General features: G+C 32.5%; 2 protein-coding genes across 8 annotated transcripts; both read right to left on the bottom strand.

The window, feature by feature from the left end:
• Window positions 1-511: 511 nt before the first annotated feature.
• LOC113868593 (aspartic proteinase oryzasin-1-like) lies at window positions 512-7,240 on the bottom strand. 3 transcript variants are annotated; one of them, XM_027504320.1, is made up of 15 exons: window positions 7,189-7,240; window positions 4,661-4,714; window positions 3,950-4,304; window positions 3,769-3,829; window positions 3,531-3,625; window positions 3,323-3,435; window positions 2,957-3,125; window positions 2,841-2,880; window positions 2,430-2,494; window positions 2,226-2,339; window positions 2,058-2,122; window positions 1,811-1,967; window positions 1,597-1,716; window positions 1,232-1,320; window positions 512-1,086 (listed from the first exon to the last, which is right to left on the bottom strand). In XM_027504320.1, exons 3-15 carry the CDS (start codon window positions 4,289-4,291, stop codon window positions 1,002-1,004), a joined length of 1,515 nt encoding a protein of 504 aa, XP_027360121.1. In that variant the 5' UTR covers window positions 4,292-4,304; window positions 4,661-4,714; window positions 7,189-7,240; the 3' UTR covers window positions 512-1,001. The 3 variants fall into 3 exon arrangements, with proteins under 3 accessions (XP_027360121.1, XP_027360111.1, XP_027360130.1); XM_027504310.1 differs by lacking the exon at window positions 7,189-7,240 and having other exon boundaries at window positions 4,661-5,153; XM_027504329.1 differs by lacking the exons at window positions 4,661-4,714; window positions 7,189-7,240 and having other exon boundaries at window positions 517-1,086; window positions 3,769-3,847; window positions 3,950-4,041.
• LOC113868570 lies at window positions 6,980-15,866 on the bottom strand. Of its 5 annotated transcripts, XM_027504296.1 has the most exons (9): window positions 11,666-12,058; window positions 11,133-11,497; window positions 10,854-11,078; window positions 10,122-10,553; window positions 9,895-10,026; window positions 9,123-9,304; window positions 8,909-9,020; window positions 8,327-8,470; window positions 7,294-7,429 (listed from the first exon to the last, which is right to left on the bottom strand). In XM_027504296.1, the coding sequence occupies exons 1-9, from the start codon at window positions 11,703-11,705 to the stop codon at window positions 7,316-7,318; spliced, it is 1,746 nt and encodes a 581-aa protein (XP_027360097.1). In that variant the 5' UTR covers window positions 11,706-12,058; the 3' UTR covers window positions 7,294-7,315. The 5 variants fall into 5 exon arrangements, with proteins under 5 accessions (XP_027360080.1, XP_027360088.1, XP_027360073.1 ...); XM_027504279.1 differs by lacking the exon at window positions 11,666-12,058 and adding an exon at window positions 15,726-15,866 and having other exon boundaries at window positions 6,980-7,429; window positions 10,854-11,497; XM_027504287.1 differs by lacking the exon at window positions 11,666-12,058 and adding an exon at window positions 14,603-14,711 and having other exon boundaries at window positions 6,980-7,429; window positions 10,854-11,497.
• Between the last annotated feature and the right edge of the window lie 1,602 nt (window positions 15,867-17,468).

Genomic DNA, 17,468 nt, shown 5'->3' on the forward strand with positions numbered 1-17,468 from the left:
TATTGGTTTCAAGAATTGCAACCACTTTTTTTTTTCTTTAATTACATATGAGTTCCACCTATAAATCTTTGAATCTTCATATATGTCAAATAATAATTATAATATATTTTAAAAAATATATTAAAAGGTATTTAGTTAGCATTTCTAAATGATATAATTATCGTAGATGATAATACAATTTTATACGGACAATTTGTTTAATTTTTTTATGCAACATCAAATTAATCATTCACTGAAGACTTACATGCTTTAAAATTGGGTTAAATTAATTTTGGTAGAATTGATTTTTAATCATTAAATATAATTAGAATGCATGCTTTTAATGAAAAATGTTATATTTTTCAAGTGCAAAACAAATAGGGGTTAATTTGTTGGATATATTTATAAATTTATAATTTATAATTTTTTATTTTTTTGTGTTTCTGCCTTGTGTGTGTTTGTACGATCAAATCAATGACACATTACCATATCACCGAACAAATATAATTAATTAATTGAAATAAATTAATGCATCATATAATCATAATTTATACCAAAAGTGATGAGAGGCAACCAACTTTCTCTGATTTGTAAAGCCTTGACTAACACGAGACCAACAATTTTATTTATTTTTTTTTGGAAGAAATTTCGATTTTCATATCAGTTTTTATTACACTCTATTCTATACCCAGTAACATAGCTTTTCTCTTCTCTTTGCTCCATCTTCTATCAAGTGTTTTTACACTTTATAAAGGGCTGTAAAGTAGTGTAAAACAAAAGCAGTTTTAACCAAACACTTCTCCTTTGAAAATCATGCTCCTTTATATCCGTTTCTCTGCCTTTCTCCCACTGTGATCCTTGTGAACAGAGATATCACAATTCTTATTCATAAAATATACCATTCACCATTTACAAGAGATAAATTCTGAGGGGCTGCTATTATTTTTTGCTGCTGTAAATCACGTAAACTCCAATTTTTTTATTCACAGAGAATTTGGCATAGCAATAACACCAAACTATGACTATGCAGCTTCTGCAAATCCTATACGGAGATTGCCATAGTCAAACACTGTGTGATATGCCCCCAAGAAAATATTTCCGAGAACCCTGCAAACATAACATTACTGTCATATACTATATAAGAGAAAAGAGAGAAAAACATGTATCTGGCTCATTTCTGCAGTGATATAGGAGCATACACATTTACATTTTATCAAAGAAATATATTGACAACATGATTAGTATGCATTACCAGAGGGGACCCTGTGGAGGAGGCACATCTATAGCAACAAAACCACCATAGCAGACAGTAGAACAGCCATCTTCAACTCTAAGGATGTACTGAGAAGTAAAAAGGGAATGTTAAATGTCTGAAAGATTAAAAAAATGTAACCAAATATGCATTGCAACAAACAACATAAACTTCTATGTTTAGTTGTCAAGAAAGGGATAGAAGCAAATATGAGAAAAAGTTGGAGAGCTTAATAAAATTGAGGTAGGTATCTGATTTAAATGCATTATGCATGATCACTTTTCTAGTGATGAGGCACTGATGTATAAAAAACAGTGAATATCCAACAAATTGGAAGTACACAAAAGTTGTCAAAAAACTGAGACCTGTTCTGGAGAGAGTGGAAAGGATCTGTTTCCAATCGTGAATGTAATGTATGGCATAGATGCAATAGTTTTGCAGTTTACAAATGATTGTCCATTGGGATTTGGGAGCTTCTCACACAGCTTTTACATAAGGAAATTGAGACAGAGAAACGGTTGTTAGTTCTTAATTGGGAACATAATTGAGGCATATCTAACTAATTAAGTTTGTAACTACCTCATCCACATATTTTAATGCTTTATCCTTTACATTGCTTTCCTTAAGCTGAACTTGGATCCAAAGGACAATCATATTGCAAAAAGTACAAAAGGGGCTCTCCCTGGTTGTTGACCCATCCCGACTTTGATTATGCACCACTGTTTCAATAACATCACTGCAGGTTTAAGTTATACTTTTGTTAAGAGAATTGGAATAAACAAAACAGTTTCAAAACAATCGAGATTAGGAAAATGAAAAATTGTACTCTGTTGCATAGAATCCGTTATGTGAACAGAGTCCAATGTCAACACATATAATGTCAGGATTTAACTGCAGACATGAGACATAAGAAAATAAGTAGGATGGTTAAAATTCGAATATAGCTGTAGATAATCATTATGAATATGAATGTAAAATTACAAAGAGAACAAACCCCATTAATCAAGGATTCCCATATCGAATCCGCATAATTATGGACAATGTTTTTACACTCGAAACTAACATATCCTTCTGCTCCAATGGCATGGTTAATTTGAGTTACAACACCCTGCAAACAAGAACTAGTAAGAAAAAGAAGCCAAGGGAAAAGGGAACAAAACAATGTGTCAAGATAGAAGTATCATGTTTGAGATCATACAGTTGGACCAGCAATTGAAGATGTCCCTGAGTCAACAATTGCTGCACAGCCACCCCCACATAACCCTGTAAATTTTTTTACCCAATTTTCTGTTGAGTCAGGTCAAAGGTAACGAAAAGAAGTACCAAGATGGCAACAATGCATGCTAGCGATCAAAAAGTTTATGCTGGGAAAAATGAACCGAGAGAACAAATTGAACTGAAAATCAATAATTATTGAATGAACCCTTTTAGTTCTAATAGTTGTGGAAATTTGAATGGCTTGTCTGTAAAATAAAGTATTATGTAGCCTCCTATGGTGCAACATTAAGCAACTTTAATATCTTCATACGTAGTATTTAGTCACAACTACAAGACACAGAACACATTGCAGATAGATTAAGTATCATGACAAATAGAAATGTAAGATGACCTGTTGAATTATTTGCTAGTAGAATATCTCCCACATCAATCTGCACGTGCAAGCACCAAAAGTTAATAATGACAGTTGATGATAATTGCATGGATGAAGTTCTAAATATAATATACCTGCCAATAACCCTTTTGGGAAAGTGGAGCATATGTGTGATCACCTTTAAAATGCCTGTAGTCAATACCACCAAAGACAATCTCACCCCCTATTTCTTCCATCGGATCTTGATTTAGCCAAAGAGAAAAAATTTTGTGGAATATGTGTCCTTGTTCTATCATATTATACCTGCACTCACAAAACTAACTTTTCTGAAGCATCAAAAACTTTAAGGAAAAGGGAAACTTTGATTTCCTTCTATCCTATTACAAGCAAAATACAATCACAACACTAATCTTTCATTGTTCATTAATTTGAAAGAGAAAATCGAAGGAAGATCAATAAACATAAACAAATTAATGAAGTTATTATGTGCACAGGTGTACCACACTGGTGTGACTTTTCCGATTGAAATTTCCTGGAATCCAAGTCCAAGTATCCCATCAAATGGAAGAGCTGAAAGTGCCAAAGATCCTTCTCTTGTAATCTCAGCAAATTCCTAGAGAATAGAAAGTAACCAACCATCAATACAACCAAAGAAGCATACAAACTAAATCACAATACTGACTGAAAAGTAAAGGTCAAAATACTGACTTGATCTTTGATGATGATATCCCCAACTTGTACATTATCTTTACTAAAGAATCCATAAATGGATCCTTGGCCATAAGGGATTTTACAAGGTATTCCTGCATATTTTCCCAAAAGCTACTATAAATATCTACATTAAAACAAACATATTTCCGTTTTTGCATATAAAACAAATGAAAACACCTAAACAAGAAATCAATTAATTTAACTTTTCAATTAAATGTATTAATTCAAAATTTACCAATTTCGGAATAGGTGCTAGATATCTTCGACCTATATTTGGCATGAAAATAGCAAGCGATCTGCATGTATCATATTTGCTTTTAAAAGCATGTTTATTAAAAAAAAAAAAAAAAAAAAAAAACAAGAAAAAGATCAAATGAATATCCAATTACATAAGAATCGGATAAATGGTAACTTACAGAGAAAATGCATTTGGAAGATGGGACCCAAAGATTTGAGCTGCCAGTGTCAAACACAACATTGAAGTATTGTGGGGGTGAACCAATACTAATCTCCCCAAAATATTGTGCATCAAGATAATTCTTAAGATATACTACCTCTTCAACACAACAACTTTTATTAACACTCCTTAAATCTCTGTCATGAACAGCCTCTTTGATTCTTGCAGCTTTAAGCCTCTGAAGGTCTAAATTCCTCCTTTTTAGACCAACCCTCATCAACCCGTCAGCAGAAGTAGCAAAAGCCAAGGATCCAAACCAAGCCCAAACCAACATAACAACCAACAGATGCTTGAAACCCATACTTACAAGTCATCTGGTTCAACACATTTTAGAAAGTTCAGCAGAAAACTAACAGCTGCAGCTTAATTACAAATAATTAATCACGCCATGTTTACATTTTTCAATTCTTCAACATGATGTCAATAGTTTGATAAAAGCATACATCAATTTGTTTAAAAGCCTCAAGTTCGTTCACATGCCTGTTATAAGGGAAACAAAGAGATTTCTAAACAAAAGCCGGAAATTGATCATTATCATAATAGCATTTGAATTAGCATCAGAAGCAAAACATTAACATGTTTAAGGTTTACAGCTTGGACTCAAGCAAATATTAAAAGTCTAAAATTATGGGTAATAACTAGAATTAAAGATAAACTTGAAAATTCATACCTGATGCATAGGTATTTGACCGAGATACAATACTGCAGGCACAGCCTACAATTTCTACACGACATAGGGAAATAACATGCTTTTCATATATAATAATTTAACCATGATACGGGTCTTTAAAATTTTTTTACACTTGGCTACTGAAAATGAAGGTTGAACAATTTGACACTTCCCTTTTCCCTCAAAATCAAAGTTTACCCTTTTATTTTACTTTTTGGTTTATAGTGCATTTGATGTTTAAAACTACCAAATTAACCTTACATGGAAACCTCTGCGTCGTTTCGCTTAGGATAATGTTATTTTTCGCACGGTAATAAAAGTGGAAGTCACTTGAGCACTTAGCAGAAAACTATGCAAATGTGCATACGAGTACGACCAATATCATCTCGGTAGATTCCCCGAATCCAGAAGGATACTTGTTAATGAAAAAGAGTTGTGTTGTTTGAGTAAACTTCGCACCCTAACCAAAACCGAAATATTTATTTAATATAAATATATAATATTTGCAAAACGTGTGATGCGTGGCCTTTTTTATAATGTCCCTTCTAAGAATAATATATATACAGTAAAAAATTAAGGTTAGTTAAACCGTTCAACATGTGTTCATTTGACGTGTTTAATTTAAATTTTGAGTTTGAATTTTATGATTTAAATTAAAAAATTAGTTAATTTTAAAAATTATTAATGAATAAATATTTTTTAGGGTTCAAATAATATCATTAAGTAATTTACTAATAAAGTTCTCACATCAATAATAGAATGTTCTTAATAATAATGGCCTTTCTCAAGTTTTTTTTTATATAAATTTTGGCTTCTATTTTTAAAATAATTTTGATTTTATCTTTCAATTTTTTTAAGAATATCATTTATGCTTTTTTAAATTTTGTTAAATTTTAATTAATAATTACAAGTGTGTTAAAAAAATATATTAAAGTGTGTGCTCTAAAACATTTCTTTTAAAATTTTAAACCTTGATAATTAGAATAAAGAATGACCTCTGAGAAGCAAACGATGACTCGAATATTGTAAGGCATGTACATTGGCATAAAATATTTTGGAATACATAGAGTACTTTACTTTTAACATTTAACTTTTTAGTAAGGGTATTTTTCTAGAGTTTTTGAAGAGAAAGAAAGAAGAAAAGGTAATTTATTTTATAATAATAAATGCATGATTAATATAGTAAATTTATATTGATATATTAATTTATATATTTATTTTTTAGTAAAATATTTTGGAATACATAGAGTACTTTACTTTTACCATTTAACTTTTTAGTAAGGGTATTTTTCTAGAGTTTTTGAAGAGAAAGAAAGAAGAAAAGGTAATTTATTTTATAATAATAAATGCATGATTAATATAGTAAATTTATATTGATATATTAATTTATATATTTATTTTTTAGTAAAATATTTTGGAATACATAGAGTACTTTACTTTTACCATTTAACTTTTTAGTAAGGGTATTTTTCTAGAGTTTTTGAAGAGAAAGAAAGAAGAAAAGGTAATTTATTTTATAATAATAAATGCATGATTAATATAGTAAATTTATATTGATATATTAATTTATATATTTATTTTTTAAAAATTATTATATTTTTTTAAAAAAAAATTGCCCCTCCTCTCTAACTTTCTGCAAACAACTCCTAAATAAAGCTATTAGTCATCCTTCCTTCCTGGTAGAGAGTGCAACGCTGATGCCTATGTTAAAAGCATCACAACTTACTTTTAATACTTATCAAAATTCTGAAATGCTAACACAATGGCTAGTTCTTCCTTAGTTTTCACTACTTTTTGTCCAATTTATGGTCAATTCTTTATGGGATTTTGCTCCCCCAATCTTTCAGATAGGATAGGCAGATAACTTCTACTGAGCGTGTTTGTACGAGACCGTATGATAGAATGGAAATATAAATGAGTTTGTTTGCTACAATGCAGTCTAAAAAGCTTTAGCCCAAACTCTGAGATTGTAAAATTATTAGTTTATTACAGTCACTCAGTAAAAGTTAATTATATGCACCTACACATGCAAAGTTCTTGTAACATGATTAGAAAATAGAGAGGGGTCTAACTTAGAAAAATAAGAAGTTTAAATATATTTTTAATTCTTGTGAATATGATTAAATTTGAATTTAGTCTTCAAAATTTTTTAGTTTTAATCTTTATAAATTTAATTTTTTTAAAAATGATCTCTATCTTTACTTGTCGGTAACATGACAGGCGTTGTTGTCACATCCGCAATTATTTTTGGTAAGATGTGACATGATATATCTAGATGTATGTCACATTATTAATAAGTAATGATAAAGATCATTTTTAAAAAAATTAAATTTCATAAAAATTAAAATTAGCAAAAAAATTTGAAAGATTAAAATCAATCCAATTTAACCATATTTACAGAAATTGAAAACATATTTTACCCAAAATAAAAACTAGTTAACCTCGATGACCATGAAGATTCTATTCACAGAAAAGACAATGGGAAGCTGGTAGTTTGTAACCATAGGAGTGCAAATTAGCTACTTGACTTGCTCAACTACTCCATGTAATGTTCTTTCTTCAGAATCTCTTCATGTTCCATCTTATTCTCCTGAATGGTTATTAGTGTTGAACATTGGAGATAAGGAAAAGAAAGCATAACATATCTTAGTCCTCTCATGAAGATGCTATGCCAGCCAAAAGTTCTCGAGACCCTGCTAAGTGTCCTGGTACATGTTGCCTTATCTCCTCAAAAGCACACAAAGTTTCAGCATCCAAACCTCCAGCAAACTACAAAAACACACCAAGACAAGTGAATCGGCCTAATAATTGAACATTGAAAGAATGTTTTCCATTAATTGATATTTTTTGGCTTTTTTATAAAGATAGTTTATGGTCCATCCACTTAAGGCCTGTTTGTTATAAATCAGGAATCAATCCTCTATAACAAGCACATGTTTCAATCCAATTACCTTCAGCAGTTAAATCAATTCTATCCAACTTTAAGACAAACAATCACTCAATTGTTTAGGCTCATTAGATCTTGTAGGGGTGATATGTCAGGCTGCTATAAAGACTAGGTCCCCCTCCAACCTTAACTAATAGTACTTTAAGAGCTGCATCTTCACTTGATGCTTGGAGGGGAAGACATGTCACTGAAAGAAGATTGATCATCCGATCACGGCCCATACAGTTATCCAGTTATTGCTATTACTTATATGCTGTGTCATCATATAATATTTCCGATTTTCTTACAGAAAATGTGACATTTGAGTTATTGAGTTAAACTTAAAACTGTGTATCTTTATTTTTTGTCCTAATTATCCACAAATATTGAATTTGTAAATTGTGTACAGGTTACAACTCTTCCCTCTAGTGACAATGATCTTCTGTAAAAATGTTAATAGATTCGAAGGCATGAAATGACCAATGCATTCTACTTTCTCCAAAATTTCCAAAATCATTTCAGTAAGTTTCAAATGCATGAAACAGCAATCTAGTAGTACTAAAAATACTACTCATCATTCAAACCAGTTCCTGGTACTTGTTCCTGCGACGGTGTAGGGCTTCAATTTAAGATAACGTGTTCTAATATGACAGTTCTAAATATTTGCAAGTAATTTACGCACATGCTGGGAAATCAATATTGATGACAAATAAAATATGCTGACAGTTTTGTCAAAATACCTGATGAGCTCTATATGCAAAATGCATGCCCTGAAGCAGAAGGGATTCTTGACTAGATTGTCTGTCTGAGTTCCGAGCTGATCCAAGCTCCATTGTCACTCTTTTCATGTACATCTTGACCAGAGTCATGGAAGCCTGCTTTATCTGCAGAGATGCCACATTTATTATTCATCAAATCAAGTTTTACAACTTCGTATTGGAGATTATGAGTATGAATACACTTTCCTTTCAATTCTCAAAGATAGATAATGCATAAATGTGAGCAATAAATTACAACAGATTTGGATTAACACAATATGAACCAAAGGATATCCTTCATTCAGTTAGTTATGTTTTAGTGTTTCATTTCTTTTTCATGATATGTCACAGAGGGGTGGGGCTAAATGCAAGGAAATTGTGGACAACTACAGTTCACACAATGTAGTTCACATCATTAAGTATTATACCTATTCAATTTCAAGTGGTCTAATTTCAACAATCATAAATTTCATTCAAACGTAACTTCCAATTGCTGATCAGAGAAGGTTCACTAAGTATCATCATTGCTACCACATTCACAGAGTAAGAGCAAAAAAGTTATACCTTGGTCATGATTCCAGAATCAAGCATCCAAGCAGTTGGAATTTTATACTCTTGATATGATCGCATTACAGAATTTCGCAACTTGATTAGCCTTTGTATGCTGCACTCAGACCTATCACAAGAGGAGAGAGGACAGAGTTAGTATCCCCCAAACTATAAACCCGGCATATTAAACATAAATAACTAAACACATAATATTGATCTATTTCTTTACTTGTCTAATAGGCTGGCCATTTTTCTCAAGGAAGCTCCGCATGGAATTTCAGGGTCATCCTTGAAGGAGGAAATTTCTTGTTCTAGCAATTTAAGTTCACGATACTCAACTGCAGCTTCACGCATGGCATCAGCTTTCCTCTCAGGCCAATTAAAATGCTTCAAGACTGCACGCTCGTCAGCCTGTAGAAAACAGAATAAGTAACTAATAAGAAACCAACAGCAACCTGCTATTAGTATAGCTTCAGTTGTACAACTTGACCACAACAATACCTTAAAAGATGTTCATTACTTTTGGTAGTCATATGTAATTATGTCTTATTTACTGATAGAACTTCTACAGATTAATGTTGTCAAACTACAAAATCAAATAGCTCAAGCTGTTCACTTAACCAGCTTTAAATTAAATGCACCAACCAAAATCAGAAGGAAAGCATGGTAGAGTTAATATAACTCGGGAGGTGGGTATGACATTATATGCAAAATAAGCAAGCATTTATAGCTTTCACTCTAAATTACCTAATGCTAAATTTTTGGTCTTCATCAGTAAAATTTTTTTATTTCAGAAACGAGATGTACAACCTTTTCAGACCAATTTTACTGTTTAAATAATACAAATCTATAATGGAATAAAACTATATATGTTATACCAAAAAAGAAACTATACACGTGATGTGTCATTATCTTAATTGAGAAGGATTTAACACAAACTAGCCTCCTAACTGGTGGAGAATAATTGGTCCACTAGATTAATAATTTTGCTACAAACTTACCAATGATGAGAGTTTCCCATCGAGCCAATTAACAAAATTTAAAACATCTTCAATATTCGTGTAGGCTGCTTCTACCACCTTTTTTATAAGGTCATTAATGAACTCTCCTTTTGTTTCGATGTCTGCCCTTATCTGGAAAGTATAATCAGTTACTAATGGTGTATGCTTAAATTAAAACATACAATTGAAGTAGAATCACCAATTGAATTTCAAAACGCAATGCTTACTGCTAAAAGATGAGCAGAACGATTTTGAATTTCTCCAACAATGCTACTGTGTACATTGACAGCCACTGGTTTCTCTGGTTTAACTGATCCTTTTGTGCTTTTCAACCCTTCTTGATTCTTTAGCGAGTGAAACAATTTCATAAATCCAGGTGCCTTCTGGGTGTTATTTGCTTTTGCTAAAGGCCTAGAAGGGATTGATGGTGGTATTGGTGGTGGAGGTGGCGGCGGGCATGGGTTTGGTGTAGGCTTTCTTTGTATACTTTTAGTTGTAGCATCAGGAATGGCAAGAATTGCTGTTGGTGCAGGAATTGGTGCTTTAACAAAGCATCCATCAGTACTGGATTCCTTTTTCACTATAGACCGTTCCAATTTGTCAGCAATGAGTTTCTGAATGTGTTTAAACTTGGGGCTCTGATTTTCTCCAATTGGCTCCTTCATCCAAAATAAACGTCAGGCTCATTTCTAAGGCAGCAACAGTTGATAGATAACCATGTGCACAAAACAGATATGTGACCTCATTTTTGCATCACTTAGAAAATAACACTGTCAAAAATCCAATTAAACTTCAGTTGATGATACTAATAACTGGGCTAACCACACTCAAAATGATAAACAGTAAAAGGGAAACAACAATTAATTAGAAGAAGATGCATAACACATTCCAATAGTCCAAACCTGTTTTTTCTTAATGCATATTATAACAAATGAATTAACATACATTTGGATTCTCACCTTTTCACTGCCACCCAGAGTTACCACCTTAGCTTCAGCAGCAGCAAGATCCTCAGTGAGTTTCTTCTTGTGAGACTCCAACTCCACATTCAAGCTCTTAACTTTATCCAACTCAGCCTTCAATGCAAGCACCTCAGACTGCAGATTCTTGATCAAACTCTCACTCACCTCAAGCTTCTCCATCAATTCCTTCTTATTCTTCTCATCAGGGTCCACTTTATCCCTCTTGAAAGCAAAATCCGCAACCCCACTCCTTGTTCTAGCAAACTGTTCTACAACATGGCGACTCACAAAACGAGCCACAACCTTGGCCTCTTCAACTTCCCTACCCTTTTGGGTTCCCAAAACCTCATCATTGGGTTTGGCCTTGTTCATAACAAGACCCCTTTTGACCCTTGAATTGTTCTTCAATTCTGGAGTCACAGACTTAGCTCTCCTTGATGATACTGACACCACCCCATTGACATTGACAACCTCTGGTGGCGTCTTTGGAGGCTCTTTGGACTTGGAAGAAGGTCTGAACCGTAATGGAGTTAAATTGGTCGGAAGCTTCAACACATTTTTTGTTGTTGTTGTTGTTGTTGGAGGTGGCGGGGGTGGTGGAGGTGGCGAATTTTGCTTCATGGCTCTTGTGAAAATGGGGTCTGAAAGAAAGAAAAGAGATCAAAGAATGACACAAGAAAAACAACACAAGAAAGACCAAAAAATAGTACTTTGTGTCAGTGAAATGGTGGGATTGTTGGAAGTGGCAACATGCGTGGTGGTTGAAGTAGTAACAACTACCTAGAAAAGACACAGGATTCAAGCAACACCTTCGTGTGTTGAAGATGAGTGACACACACACACACACATACACACACACAATCAGTGATAGTATGTGGTGGCCATTGATGAACACTGACACCACCCACTTCACCTCAGTGACTCAACACAAGTTGTGTAATGAAGAGCTTTTGCTGTTTCTTTATTCTTTTTTCTTCTCAATTAAATGCACATTGTAGTGCAGTGAGTTGAGTGACACTCGCAGAATCACCTTGTTTTAAAATGGGGTGGAAAAGCTTAAAGCTTGGTTCTTAACTTGGCCACCCAAACGAAAGTGCCTCACATCTAAAGCCTAAGGACATGATGACTCGTAAGGTACGGTTAGATTCTACTAGAAAAAGAGGGAATGAAAATCCCATTCATTCTTTGTCTTTTGCAACATAGAATCTAGTTCTAGTTCTTCCACTTTGGGTGGCATATATGCTACTTCTATTAGTAGTAGTAGTTTTCATCTATAGGAACGAACTTATAATTGCAAAGATGAAAATCTAGTACACCTTGGTGTAGAAGTGTTCCATTTAAATTTAATAGTCTAAGTGTAATTAATTGAGTATCAAAGTATAAATAAATTATTTATTAAATTAATTAATGCTTAATTCTTGAAATAAACACTTTATTAGCGGTGAATATTCATGTTGATTTTTAGATTAAATATTTTTATTTTTTGGTTCAAAAGTTATTAGAAATGAAAATGAAGAAATGTTGATAATACTTTTGGGTGTGTTGTCTATTTATCAAGAAGCGTTGCCAGGAAGGAAAAAGCAAAACAGATTAAAAGGGGTTTTCTCATTTGATTGATTTCTATTCTTTTTCTTCTCTTCACTTCAGGGCTAATCATAAAACCATGGAAAGAGAAACACAATGTAATGCAATTTTTGACAGAGATACAACTTCTTAAGTGATGGCTTACACATTATACCTTACTCGAACTGAAGTTTACAAATCATATTTTACCCACCAAAAAAAAAAAACTTTGTATAAGAGATTTTTTGTTTCTTAATTTATTTGCATTTTTTCATTATTTTTGTTTAATTATCCTTTCATTTTGGTATTTCACAGCACATTAGCAGTCGCAATGAGGGTCCACTCAATAGCCTGAATATTATGCATACAAACAATAACTTGAATGTACCGATGATGATTTTGCCATAAAAGGACTAAACCGCTCTTGGGTCCCAAAAGAGAGAAGTGTCTTTTAGTGCAAATGAGTGGAAGTTTTAAACTTTTGGCCTTTCACATGGCAGAGTGACACTATAGATGAATTTGTCGTGTACATGTACTATAAGAGGTATTGTCATTAAGACTTGAAGCTTCGTCAACTAAACCTTCCTTAATTCAATAAGAAAATGTTAACTTCCAGTCCCTAAAATTGAGATTAAAAATTAAAAATAACAATTTTTACATTAGAAATATATAAAAGTAATAAATATTATCTTTATGATAAAACTTAATTATCTTTAAACGCTTAAAATTAACTTATTTGAAGTTAATAAAATTAAATTTAATATATTAAAATATTTAGACATGAAGCTTCGTAATTAGAAACATCCTTAATTCAATGTACTAAGTAAATTTAAGACATGAAGCTTCGTCATTATTTAATCAACTACGGTACTACACTAAATCCTATTCCATAAAAACTAGAATCGTGTCTTCTAAGGTGAAATTGATAGTTGGGTGTTATGTTTACAGGGCCAACATATAAAACCGTCTTGTGAAGGGTAGATTTAGTTGGCGAGTTTTTTGAAGTGGGTAGACCTTAAAAGGAGTATACTTGATTTCAAGCATATGTTAGGTGGCAATTTATCTTTCATTGTATCTTAAAGTACAAGTATTAACAGCCTCATGGTAGTGGTTCATTGATCAGTAATGCATTTCCAATTGATTTAACAACTTAAGCACTAAACCACTTTTTTCTCTAACCAAATAGGAAAACAGTGCTTTGATTTTGGCTGAAGGGAACAAAATGTCACTTGCAAGCATGGAAACAATCTTTTAGGATATGGATTTCCTCTGCCTTAAATGTCAAAATCAAGTTCAAATGGGTCACACTCTTTACCTTGTCTTCCACGGTTAATAACAAATCCCACGGAATAGGGACCACGGATTGAAACAAGATCATTACAAAGGAATTAAAGGTAATGAAAGTAAATATGTTGGTATATTGGTATATTGGTATATTGGTCTATGTTGGATTCATTAATGTGATATATGTAAGATGATGCACATTGCAAAGGTTTTTTATTTTTATTTTTTCTCTCTGTGACCCAATATTAATAAGCAACAATAGGCATACAAATCTAAGATATAGGTTCAAGACTCTCAAAACTCAAGAATCCCATAAATTACTATTAAACAATAGAAAAAGTTAAAGAAAGAGCTATGTATTCTCAACATTCCGCACTGAAAGACACAAAAGGGGAGAGGGTATCATGAGTTTTAGCCGCCAATTCCTTCCTTAATGCACTTAAAGCATAGAAAAATACTAGCAAGTTCCTTTTTGCTTTCAACAACAAAGACTCTTCACCAAGAATACTAGGATAAACCTATATGCGTTTTAGACTTCTAGACTTTGGTTAAAGAGTTCAATTCTTCAGTAAGCCTTGATAAATATGAACACATAATTTGTACGGGTCACTGCATTAGAATTGAAGCTAGAAAATCCTATTCGAACCAAGTAAAGTGAAATTTATGAGGAATGAATGGATTACTCTTATTGCATTCCCTCCAAATCTTAAGAAAGGTTCTCTTAAGTTCATCTTGTGGATCCTAAATAGACTAATGAGATTTTGTTTATAAAAAAGCAAAAAATTTATACAATTTTCACCACACTATTTTGTTAGTCCACCTAGGATAGGGTTATTTACTCTCTGAGTAATTTAGACAAATTCAAAAAACAAATGCTGAATATATATAATGTAATTTACCTCACTGGCAGAGTGTCTCAAAATGTGAAATGGAGTTTGACGTGTTCAATTTGTTAACAGTTGGGGAAAGTTTGTCAAGCCTCGTGTGAATGCAAAGGAGGTTCTCATAAAATATTTCTCATCAAGCACTTGGCTTGGTGAAAAGGGTAATACGTGAAACCTGAAGGAGCTTCATGAATGATGCAACTGTATGTGATCAATCGTGTATGAAAGTGAGAGAGAAAAGAGTAGCAGCTGCAACTGCTATATTTAGAGCCACCACACACTACCCACATTACAAAGCAGTTCTTGGTACCACGTCTTCCATAAGGGCAAACACAAAACAACACCTTTATTAGTCACATGTTTGTCTTATGTAGAGACCTGAGGACCCACTTGAGCTTATTTCTTCGTTATAGTCTTGAAAAATGGTAACTATAGATCACTTGTGTCGCTAAATCAAAGTATAGAAAGAGGTGGAGAATATAGAGTAGTCTTTATTGTAATTAGATAGTGAAAACTCTCCATGTTATATATGTATAAATGTGTGATGATAGTGTTATTCTGAAGTTTCTCTCATCAAACCCAATTTAAGGTTAGACATAACATATACTTTTATGTTCATCAGTTTTATAATTTCAAAAATTCTTTTCTTGTAATGTTAACTTTTGGTTACTTTGCTGTATGGTGTCAGTAGGGAAGAAAACTACATTTTTCTTATTGAAACTAAAAGACAAACAAATATATTTGCACTGATTATGAGGAAAATTTGAGCCTGCAGTTTTCACTGTTGAGAAGGGTCGGAGTAACAACAAACTTATATCACAAACAGTTATGTCAGAAAGATGCTTAAACTTCAGAGAAAGATGATGTAGTTAATATCTGTGTTTAAAATTAGTTCATGTGAATCATAAATAATTGAGCAAGTACATGCCAATAAGGTCCATGTATATTTCACAGATATATTGCAGTTCTGACAACCAAAACTCCTCGTTGTCATAAAAAAAGATAGAAAGATGAGCATATATTAGTTGCATGCAGGAATTGGTCACTAATAAGCACGGCCTAAGGCTAAAAATGGATATGGTGAATGGTTTTACACACATATGCTCACATATAAAGACAGGGTAAAAGAGAAAGGCACCTTGAAAAGCTTTCTGAAACTAGTCCAACCAATAAGCTGGGGAGAATATTTTTATGTATGTATCTTTGCTTCAATTGATCTTGGTTATGAGAAAGAGTAGAAAATATAAGATGTAGAGAAAGTAAATGGGGGAGGAGTGTTAGGGGGTTGAGTAGGTGATTTCCCTTTGAAGGAATACTTGAAATATATAAGAAAATGTTCAAACTTTGCCTGGGGTGGTTAGTTGTGACTTCACATCACACGAGGTGCCATTTGTTACTGCGGTTGTGATTTAAGAAATGTCATTATTTTTGTTTGAAATGCCTTGTCTTTCGCAATTTTGCACTTGAATTCACGTGCTTATCATTCTATGTCTGTTGCAATAAACGGGTGTGCCCATAAAATTCATCCCATTTTTGGTTGGTACCTGAGTTTAATTAAAAGTATCTTAAGATGGGAGACATCAGCAGATGTCTTCATCGATTTGTTTTTAGTATCTGAACCAAACTTGACAGTATATAACCCTTTTTACTATTAAAATTTTGTCTCTTTTTGCAACAGTTAATTTGCTGAATATAATGAGACTTTTGACTTGCTCAGATTTACCAACCATAGTAAAGAATGATAGTAAAAAGCACTTTGCATTATTAAGGTGGCTGCACCACAAGAAATATTAGTAATATATTCAACATCGTATATAATGATCTATATTTTTTTTATCTTTTTATATACAAGCATCTCAAAAATATTTTCCAAAATCAATTTTTGTGATCCCATATCTATAATATATCTGTTGTAGTTTATAATGGGTGCCTTGTTTGGGGGGTTTGCAATGTTGGTCCATTATTTAGTGAAAAATAATTCCTTTAAAATAAATTTGTTTTTAAATGAATTAGTTAGCACCTCAAGGTGTTATCGAATTAATAGAAGATGAATAAAAATTATTTTATTTTCATCAATGCCTCCTTTGCCTTGAAATAGAGAGGTTAGTCTTTGGAAGAGTGAGGTTTCAATGTTGATCTAGTATCACTCAATGAGACTTGAAGCCAACACCCAAATGCACAAATAAGTGCAAACACTTAATTGAGAGTTGGAGTGCTTTTTGCAAGTAAACCATCCCTTATAACAGTACAAATAAAAGATAATTGGTACCATTCCCAAGATGGTAAAAGCCACATGCATCCACCTATAGCTTTTGTATTTTGAGCACTACCAATGCATAGTTCTCTATATAGCTTGGTCAAACATGCTGAACCTGAAGTATATCATCCAGCACTGTCAAAATATTCCATTAACGATAAATATATTAGATGAACCTCCAATCAATCATAATATACATGCTCGATAATGATATTGTATTTGGTTAGGAGTTGCATCAACAAAAACAATTTTGAAAGTGTTTTGCAGCCAATTTATCTTTACAGCAAAGCCAATCATTTGATCCCTAAGTGGAATTTGACCAAAGCGAGTACTACTGCACAATTCATCCCCATCAAAGTAACTAAAATTCTAATAGGATAAAAATATAATTTAAATCCCAATTAAATATAAGATATATTTAATTTAAAAATTCCAATAAAATATAAATAATAAACTAAAATCCATATGAAAAACGATTGATAAACAAATCAAGTGAAATGTAAATTTACAAGTTACCGAAGGTCCATTTCCTAAGTAAAAACAAATTGCCATTATATTAAGAAATCAGTATTCTTAAAACTGAATTTTTAACACTTAATGTATATATATAGAGGAGAAATTAAA

The sequence above is a fragment of the Abrus precatorius genome, unplaced genomic scaffold, assembly GCF_003935025.1.
Source record: "Abrus precatorius isolate BTA unplaced genomic scaffold, Abrus_2018 Scaffold10, whole genome shotgun sequence".
NCBI classification, from domain to species: Eukaryota; Viridiplantae; Streptophyta; class Magnoliopsida; order Fabales; family Fabaceae; genus Abrus; species Abrus precatorius.